This window comes from Silurus aristotelis (genome assembly GCF_946808225.1).
Source record: "Silurus aristotelis genome assembly, chromosome: 20".
Taxonomy (NCBI): Eukaryota; Metazoa; Chordata; class Actinopteri; order Siluriformes; family Siluridae; genus Silurus; species Silurus aristotelis.
In genome coordinates, this window is record NC_139593.1 from 1,397,338 (window position 1) to 1,407,337 (window position 10,000).

At 39.9% G+C, this 10,000-nt stretch overlaps 1 protein-coding gene across 5 annotated transcripts in view; it reads right to left on the reverse strand.

The window, feature by feature from the left end:
• Positions 1 to 10,000, reverse strand: part of vav1 (vav guanine nucleotide exchange factor 1) — an 18,451-nt gene that overhangs the window by 4,665 nt on the left and 3,786 nt on the right. For 2 of the 5 annotated variants that reach the window (XM_083521777.1, XM_083521778.1), the window contains 18 exons: positions 9,704 to 9,762; positions 9,499 to 9,564; positions 8,781 to 8,889; positions 8,519 to 8,614; positions 8,277 to 8,345; positions 7,616 to 7,719; positions 7,112 to 7,211; positions 6,729 to 6,824; positions 6,546 to 6,614; positions 5,040 to 5,126; positions 2,709 to 2,794; positions 1,625 to 1,760; positions 1,408 to 1,517; positions 1,221 to 1,322; positions 769 to 863; positions 662 to 684; positions 469 to 508; positions 279 to 295 (listed from right to left, as the gene is read on the reverse strand). In XM_083521777.1, the coding sequence (XP_083377903.1) occupies positions 279 to 295; positions 469 to 508; positions 662 to 684; positions 769 to 863; positions 1,221 to 1,322; positions 1,408 to 1,517; positions 1,625 to 1,760; positions 2,709 to 2,794; positions 5,040 to 5,126; positions 6,546 to 6,614; positions 6,729 to 6,824; positions 7,112 to 7,211; positions 7,616 to 7,719; positions 8,277 to 8,345; positions 8,519 to 8,614; positions 8,781 to 8,889; positions 9,499 to 9,564; positions 9,704 to 9,762 (1,464 nt within the window). Of the gene's footprint in view, positions 1 to 158; positions 296 to 468; positions 509 to 661; positions 685 to 768; positions 864 to 1,220; positions 1,323 to 1,407; positions 1,518 to 1,624; positions 1,761 to 2,708; positions 2,795 to 5,039; positions 5,127 to 6,545; positions 6,615 to 6,728; positions 6,825 to 7,111; positions 7,212 to 7,615; positions 7,720 to 8,276; positions 8,346 to 8,518; positions 8,615 to 8,780; positions 8,890 to 9,498; positions 9,565 to 9,703; positions 9,763 to 10,000 lie in introns of all 5 variants that reach the window. The other 3 variants (XM_083521774.1, XM_083521775.1, XM_083521776.1) reach the window with 2 other exon arrangements.

Below are 10,000 nucleotides of genomic sequence, written 5' to 3' on the forward strand. Positions count from 1 at the left end.
TAATAGAGCAGAACAGTTACGCTAGCTCCCCTGCATCATTATAAATTACAGTGCACTGTCTCATGTTCTCTTGACTTAGCATCTATTTATTTCCTGTTAGCAGCAATACTTTTAATTCATTAACATCAGCACAAGAAGATAGAAGAACGAGGCCCCACCTCCCACCACTGCAAGTCAACATCTGCACGTGTCAGCTCTACGACATCCCCTGCAGTTAGGTGCAGCGGTTGGCCGAAAGCCACAGGGGGCGGGGGCACGCCATAGTAATCGTGACACACCTCCATCTTTGGAAGACCTGCGAGAGAACAGAAAGCGCATGGTAATCATAATGCTAATAATCATATTTATGTAGTAAAGTAAGGCTAGTAATGCCTTCTGCGTAGTTCACTGGGGAAAGGGGCAGGTTAGAATCAGGGGTGGGGTAAGTCTGAGGAACTCTTATGAACAGGTAAGTGTAAGTGAACTCACCTGGTTTGGTCTGTCTCAGAGTGGCAGCTCTCGACTTGCTCTAAAGGGGAACCAACATATGCTAATTAGTCTTATTATCTTCTGCATTACCAGTGACACAGTATACTTGGCCATGTAACTGGTAAAATATGAAAGAAACAACGATATGGACTAAACCACTGTATGATGTGCAGCTGAGGTTGTAAAGACTGACCTTTTTCAAAGTCACTGAGTTTTCTGGAAAAAATAAAAATAAATAAATAAAGTTACATAGTTATCCTCAATAAATGTCCATACAGATATGAGGGGACAAAATCAAACCTGCATTGCGTCCACACACTGGAACCCGTCCCAGGCATTCTTTGTGAGCAGCCATTTTACATCGTGTGCAGCGGTAACCTTGGTAGAAGATCCCTCTAATGGAGAAACACCACACAGTACACCTGAGTTGAACTTTCTTTAGTAACAAACATATTATAAAAAACTAAAACTGTGGTTTCATCCAGTCTGGCCTCATATGTCCTCTTGTGGTACTGGTGGTTGCACTTGTGGTAACTTGCTTGTTAGAGTGAACACATTCTGGGTTTACTTTTTTTCTTCTTACTTTTAAAACACTGAGTAATCAATGCTAGTCCGCATTATACCCATGTGTTAGCGTATTTACAGTAGTAAATATGCTACGTATTATGTTGTCACATGAAAATTCGGGCTGAAAAAATTGTGGGACAGTTTGAAAAGTTTGGAAACACCTACATGAGTTTTGAACCATTTACCTGAGCAACATCTGACAAGCTTTACAGGACGTGGTGTTATCAAAACAGTACATTTGAAAGTCGTGGCCATTCGCCGTGCTGTTCTCTGGAGACATGTTGGACCTGCACAAGGACACACACTCGCCATATTAGTTGTCAGATTGACACTCGATTAGCATTAAGTTGACGATGCTGACACGTCACTCACAGAGCCATCTCGAACTGTTCCAGCCATTTCTTCTTCAGCTCACGTGTCTTGAAGTACAGGTCATAACCACCATGGCCATACGAATCCATCAGCAAGAAGGTATGTGTCCACTACACACACAAACATGCAAAGTTAAAGATAGATAGTGAGATAGCGATAATGCACACTTATTTAAATACAGTGAGAAAAGAAAAGAAGTGGAAGAGTAAAATAAGACCTTTTTATTTTCTTTGTCTCCAGACGGTTCGTCTCTCAGTTGGACATGCTGCAGTTCGATAAGGTCTTTCAGCTCCATGCTCTCCCCACTGCGCTTCTTACACACCAGTAGGGCTTTATCAAAGAGGAAGGCATACCTGCAGGCCAAATTGCAAATTTATTACTGATTTCAGATTTAGTTAGTAATTTAGTTGTAGTTATTGGAGGATGTTGTCAGATAACCTATACATAATTGCAGCAAGTCATCTAGACAAGTTTAGAGTTTGGGTCCATTTGCAAATGAGCAAAGCGTGAACCTCTACTGATCGTGACAAATGCAATAAAAAACAAGTTATGTAATCTAGGCCCAGTGGGTCACCAGTTTTGAGGACGATGACTATCAGACATTTCCAGTAAATCACTCCTTATCAGGACCATGCTACTAGATTTGCTTGTATCCCAAGACTCTCCAAATATTAAATGATTTTACTGCTGGTTTACAGTAACCAAACCTACACAAAACACAAATCATCTTCATTAGGTCATCAGTTGCCAAGACTCCGTAAAAACTGAATTACTGCAGAGCCATTGCAGAGTCAGTGGTCGTCATGATCATACAACTGCACAAGAACCTCCCTGGTCAGTTACTGATTCCTTGCAGATGCTGAATTTCTCCACTAAACTGCTAGTTTCCAGAGCTGTGTAGATACTGAGTGATTTTATGAAATTCAAAGGAACTTAACATCTTCGCTGGATCACCAGGTTTCAAAGAACATGTACTGTAGGTGCCAAAGAACTTTGCGGGCAACCAACTGAGAGGATCTTGAACAATTTCACCAGGAGGCAGGATATAGTAAATAAGGTTACAAATAATAGATATAGTTTACAAATAACTCCACTGGAGGACCAAGACTTTGAAAGTACTGCACAACTCCATAAAATCACCAGTTACCAAGTCTGTGAAAGTACTGAAAAATTCCATAATATCACCAGTTTCAAAGAAATAATAATAAAAAAAAATTCTAGTTACTGCTTCCAAACACTGGGCATGTGCTAAACAACTTTATTCAGTGTCGATGCAGATAATTGCTGGAAACAAAAATCACCTGTCTTGCTTAGATTTCTTTTCAGGGCTGCAGATCTTCAGCTCTCCGTCGATCTTCGGCCTGCCATAAAGCGCGAGGGACTGAGTCTAAATGACAAAAAGAAAAATTAGAAGGAGGTGAAATGAAAGAAAAATGTGTTTAACTGTGTGCAGAGATTTATCTGTAGAAACTATGCTTTGTTCTCAACGCTGTGGTTAACTACTCACTTTGCTGTAGCACTCTGCAAAAATCCAGTGCATGCAAAGGGAGACATTGGGGGGCGTATCCCACCACATCTTGTTATTTTTAATTTACTTCTTGTTTTTTGTTTTTTTTTTTATTCCTGTGATGTATCACAATGTGAATCTGTTTTTTTATCCATAAAGTAGAAGAAGATACAATTTAACAGAAATGTGACGTTAGTATTCAGCGAGGCAAGTCAAGTTCACTTTAGCTTGTAAATGCCACCGCAACTTCCTGTTAAACAGGAAACTGTGTTTATGACTGTTTCCTTACCATATCATTTAGACTGTGTTCTAATGACATTGTCCCTTTTGACCTCTCTTCTCTTAGAAGATTCTCTTAGATGATTTATAAGCAGTAGTGAGACATAAGGCCTTGGTGTAAAAAATGTAGAAGGCAACACGAGGACAACCGTTTTTAAAGAATCTCTCAAACTTTACCAAGTGTAGACTATGGCATTTGTGAACATTGTAAGGAAATGGAAATGGGCATGTTTTTATTATCATAACTAATACACTATTTGGACAAAAATTTGAGTATAAGATTGGTATGTGATTTTTGAACACCCCATTCCACATTTAGTCCCCTTTGCTATTCTAATAACCCCCACTCTTCTGGGAAGATGTTCCAATAGATATTGAATCAGAATTTGATCAGGTTTAGGTCTCTCGAGGAGATTTATGGAAATGAATTCAGACACATGGGTGTGCAGCCACAATGATTATCTATCATGACCTGCTCAGTTACCACACCTAAATCCTATTGAACTGCTCAGGAAAGAACTGGACCACTAGAAAGAAACTTTCTTTGGCGAGTTTTACAAGGGGCACAGCAAAGTATTTCAGCTGAATGTTCAGCTAAAATTTTTTTCCTAGAGTGTATAAAGCTGTTATTCATGCTAAGGGAGGATTTTTCATTTAAAATATTGTGGAAAATCTGGATATTTATGTATTTGTTTTGTCAAAATAAATCTTGAAACAATTCATTAACGAGTTAGAAACAAAAGAAACATGTGTTTTTTAAACACCATAACACACTCAGAGATTCCACACTTTTTACAGCCACTATATAACCACTTTAATATACAATATATACAACAACTATACCACTAGAAAATCTTAATATGTAATTGTGCTGATGTTGGATAATATTGCTTGTGATTAGGTTTTATGTTTAATTTCATTGCTAAATATTATATATTACATTGTTTTGTCAAAAGAATTGTAATTTATCAAACAGCTGAGTGATGGTTCAACACTGTACTTTCTTATTTAGGAAACTTCTTGAAAGTCTGTATAAGGAAATGAATGGAAGAGAAACTTCTGAAATCTACGTTACTACAGAATTTTGGGTGTCTCTGTTTCCCTTTGTGTTTGTCTTGTTGTATTAAAGTAGAATTTTTTTTAACTAATTACAATATTTTGGCACGTGCCCTGGTCACATGCTAAGCTAATGCTGTATCAGCACAGGGGGTGTTGAACCGACACTAACAAATGCTGACCGAGATATAAAAAGTTTCATGATGCTCAGAAACACTTTAAAAGTGAGACTCGAACTGTATGTGTTTGCTAAAAAAAAAAAAGGGAAAAGTAAAAAAAAAAAAAAACCTGGCATTTTTAAAAAAAGAATTGTGTCATGGTGTGATAGTCAGAGTTTCCTGGGTGTGATGTAACTCAGTGTCAAACATGCGGTTTCAAAAGATGGCAAAAAGATGCAGCATTCTGGTTTTACCGGGTTGCATCAGGCACCACTACCCTGCCGATTTCGCAAAGCAATGAAACTGAATTCAGGTTGGCATACCCGAATAGCATACTTCTCTTCACCAGATGAAGATGTATACACCTAGTTACATATATCTAGTTATCTATTCAGTTATCAAATTTACCTCCGTAGCAATCTGAGTACAGAATAAAGGTATTTTATCGTGAATACTTGTAGCGTATAAACATTTTAACTGGATAACAGGTAGTCATGACCATATAAGGTAAAAATGGGCAAATAGGACAGACAAAATCATACAAAAAAATACAATTGTAAAAATGACGGTATTTCACACCACCAATAATATCTAATAATGAATAAGTAGAATAAATAAACATTTGTTCTTACCATGTTCTCAATGCAGAGCTGAAAGGCTGTTATCTGACGAATTATCTCGTTATCCCTCTTTACCTCGTTCACACACTGAGCAAGATCCTACACACACAAACACACACTCATTTATTTGTCTTCCTATCCTTATAGGGAGCCTCATTGACACCAAGTGTCCCCACAAAGTCATGTCAGGTTATAAAACTCTGCCCTAGAGTATTAGTCTGTTGAACATGGATCTTCACCAAGCTAGAGCACCACAATTCTTTAAACATGGTGTGTATCAGAGATTGGGTCTAGTTGAAGATTTCAGCACCCACTCAGCCCTCAATGAGGACACTGGGATCCTTAAAGACTCATTTTTTCCCCTCAGTGTTACAGTGTTTCATTTACTATGTCTTAAGGTACATGCTGGGGAAGTCTGCCCTGATGAGGTTTCTAGTTCAAGTTGGTATCTGCTTTCTGCTGGTCACCAACCCAGATGACTGCAAATGACATTTACCAACTCTTCATCAGGTTGTCAGCTCTATCACTTACTCCTTATTGTCCCCTGATGAAGGCCCAATCACCTAACCTGGAACGCTGCAGCTGGGACAGCCCTGATCCAATTCAAGACAGCTTTCACCACACCCCCCATCTTTAAGATTTCCAATCCTTCCAGCCACTTTGTTGTAGAGGTAGATTCAAAAATCCTCTGCATTTTTAAGAATTGGTTCTGTGGATGCATGAGCATTGTCCATGGTTGACCATTGTTGAGCAAAATGGTCCATGGTTGAGCAAAACGATGACACTGGGAACTAGAAGCTGGTCATAAAACTAGCCATGGAAGTGTTGTGGCAATAGATAAAGGGGCTGCCAAGCTATTTTCTATATTCAGAGACAACAACAAGAACCTCATAGTGCCTTGGTTCCTTTTGCCCGGTTCCAGGAACACCAAGGCAGACTGCTCATGCATCCACACAACCAATTCTTAAAAATGCAGTGTGGATATGATTTTCCCTCTTCTTGCATTATGGATACCGCAACATCCCTTGCACCTTCAACATTAGACTGTTACACCCCCGATAGCTGTCCCTCTTACTGCCCCCTGAACACACTCTTTGTTCCTGCCCAGATAAGATCCAAACTTGTGGAGTGTTTAAACCAGATAATTAGGTTCCTTCACAGGGTCTGCAAGAACAACCAAGAGGATTAAGCCCAGTTTCTGCGATGGGTGAAGTACCACTACTCAGCCATAGAAGTCAAACCATACCAATGTATGCTTGGGCACCACCCCCCATTGTTCCTTTGCAAAGTGAACCCAACTGACTTTCTGGCCAGAGATAAAAGAGGTCTGAAAAAACATGTCCACACCTTTAGCCAATCTGGACTGAGAACTCTCAGCAAGTAGACCAAGTCTGATCTCACAGTCTCCCACTTGAAACCCATCAAAGAACATTACTCTTTAGAGTGCCCACACACACACTGCCACATTGGCCAACACTTTAATTGAGAACAACTGTTGCTAATCAAACACTTACTCACCCTCATGGCATCAAGTGCAGTGCGTAGGTTGTCCTTATCAGCGGGGCTCACCGTGTGCTTCACAAGTTCCTGATAGAATACACAGTGATTACGTGCATTACCGCTGTGTGTAGGTGTATATATTTGCATATGTTTTGGATATATGTATATTTGTGTGTGTATATAGAATGGTGTGTTTCGTACCTGTAGCAGCAGGTGATACTTTAACACTCTCTGCATAGGCACCATCAGCAGGTCTCTAAGAGAGAAGCGCCCACTGTTCGCCCTCATCGAGCACTCCTAAACAGAACACACACACAACACACACATTTCCTGTTACACTCCTCATTGGCTCACTGGGGAAACCCCCTAAAATGTTCTCAACCACTTTTATTTTACTGATTGTACTTTTTTGCACTGTTCTGAATTGTGGTAATAAAGTGTTCTTACATTATCATTTCTATAGTAACAATTCATTCACTTTGATAACAAAGTGTGTGTCAGTATCAGTATAACTTATGGCAAGTTGTTATGATGAAACACAAGATGCTAACACTACGCACTTGAGTGTGTTACTGCTACGTTACCTCCAGCTTCATCCGGACGTCCTCCCTCCCGCTGGCAATTTTGTCCAGCTGTTTAGTCGCTGACTCGACCTGACTGCAGTATCGACCGTACAGCAACAACCTGGAAACGCATTACACACTCATGTAACACACACACTCATCCCAATATAATCACGTGACACGTTTGCCATGAACATAAGCAAATCGATAACACACACAAAGCTTTACCGTATAGAGGCCAAAAAACTCGTCTTTAATCAAATCAAATCAAATTTTATTTGTCACATACATACAGAGTACGACATGCAGTGAAATGCTTTGTACAACGGTCCGGCATGAGCAGAGCCATTATTTTTAATTCATTTAAACATATTGTAAACATTGTAAAAATTAAAAAAATAAAACATTGTAAAAATAATCATTATTATTAATTTAATAATATCATTTTAATCCATCTGTGAAGTCTTCAGCCAATCAGAAGACAATTTAGGAACAAAGTGACTGAAATCCTGAACGTGAACTCACTTCTCTTTATAATCGATGAAGACCTGGTAAAGATTCTCTGCTCCGTATGAGGATATCGACGTCTGGACCTCTCTCAGCAGACGACGATGTATATCAGCTAACTCCTACACACACACACACACACACACACACACACACACAAAGAGTGATGGATGTATTAAGTGACATATAATTCATAAAATGATGGCTAGATATGAATGGGATTGTGATGGATGACAGAAAACTGGGTGGCTGGATGGATGGTTTGATGGATGGATGGATGGATGGATGGATGGATGGAGTGGTTGCTAATGTGATAAAAAGATATGAAATTTATGAATGGATGGAGCAATGGATTGATGGATGGATGGATGGATGGATGGATGGATGGATGGATGGATGGATGGATGGATGGATGGATCGGTTTGGGTGGGTGGGGGCGTAGGTAGGTAGGTAGGTGGGTTGGGTGGGTGGGTGGGTAGGTAGGTAGGTAGGTAGGTAGGTAGATAGATAGATAGATAGATAGATAGATAGATAGATAGATAGATAGATAGATAGATAGATAGATAGATAGATAGATAGATAGATAGATAGATAGATAGAGTGATAGATAGATAGATAGATAGAGTGATTAATGATGTGATAGGTGGATAAATAAATGAATGGGAGAATGGGTGATTACCTCTACATTCATGAAGATGTTTTCTATGTCAGGTGGTCCGAGGAAAGCCTGCAGTGGCCTCATAAAGTGCTGCAACACACACACACACACACAAATAGTTATAATCTGGGTAACTGTATTAACCTACAACACTATACATACAACTATAAACTCTGTGTGTGTGTGTGTGTGTGTGTGTGTGTGTGTGTGTGTGTGTGTGTGTGTGTGTGTGTGTGTGTGCGTGAATGCGTGTGTGTGTGTACCTGTAGTATAGACTCCAGGGTCTGTGTATATTTCTCCTCAGTCTGACTGATTTCCTGAAGACAGCAGCCTCTCTTGTCCACTTCACATTTCTGTTGCTGGAAAACACACACACACACACACACACACACACACACACACACACACACACACACACACACACACACACACACACACACATCAAAATCATTTGATATTCTAAAATTATATTGAATTTGTGTGTGTGTGTGTGTGTGTGTGTGTGTGTGTGTGTGTGTGTCTCACAGTCTCTGGTGTTTCCTCGGTTCTCATCAAGTCTTCATAAATGTCGTCTCCCTCGTTTTCTTCGTCCTCCACACAGTCATACAGATCATCATCCTCGTCCACTGTGTCACTGAAAGAAAGACAGGAAGTGAGACAGACTGAGTGAGTGAGAAGTTAAAAAGGTGTGAGGAACACAGAAAGTGAGACAGATAACGAGGCATGTTGAGATGGAGAGTGAGAAGTAGTGAGAGATAGACAGAATGTGAGAAGAGAGAAAGCGAGACAAAAAGCAGTGAGGCAGGGTGAGACACAGTGAGACAAAGTTAGATAAAGAGTGGGATGGAATGAGATTAGAATGAATTAGAGACAGATGAAGGGTGAGACAGAATGAAAGAGACAGAAAGTGAGACGGACAAATACACGGTGAGGCAGGTTGAAATAGAGTGAGATGAAGTTTGAGATACGGTGAGAGTAGACAGAGAGTAAGACAGTAAGATACAGAATGAGATGAAATGAGAAACAGATGAAAGGTGAAATTGGGTGAGCGAGACGGAAAGTGAGACAGACAGACACAGTGAGGGAGGGTGAGATAGAGTGAGATGAAGTTTGAGACAGGTGGAAGGTGGGACAGGGTGAGAGAAACAAAACATGAGACAGTCACTGAGATTGAAAGAAAGTGAGAGAGACAGAGACTAAGATAAATAGTAAGTGAGACAGAGTGAGAAAAAGAGACACTTACTCCATCTGGTCAGAGAGGCCATTATAGATGTCGTCATCTCCAACACAGATTTCACTAGGAAACGGCCTGCGGCAGAAAAACAGACTCGCTAAGTTCACTAAGCTCCGTCCCCTTCACCAGTCAACACATGGTTATGTATGTTTAATGCAACCTTTATGAGCAGAAGGTTTATTTAATAATGTCAAGAAATTCAAAATGTTTTCACCTGTAGCCTTTTTGGACAGCTACAGACGTCTGAGAAAGAATGGACAGCGTCTCAATCACCTGCAGGCACAGCACAGGTATACAAGTTCATAAGGTTGTCATAGAGCAGAAATAGGATGACATAATGCAAAAATACACTATATATAGGATATAAGAGTAAATTAATGTGATAGGAAGTATGGCATAGACTACAGCTCGTAAGAGTGACATAAATCAGGAATGAGGGTCTATATCCATGATGTAAGGCAGCACTAAGTTTTAATGAGACTGACATAAGGCAGAAATTTGAATAATGATA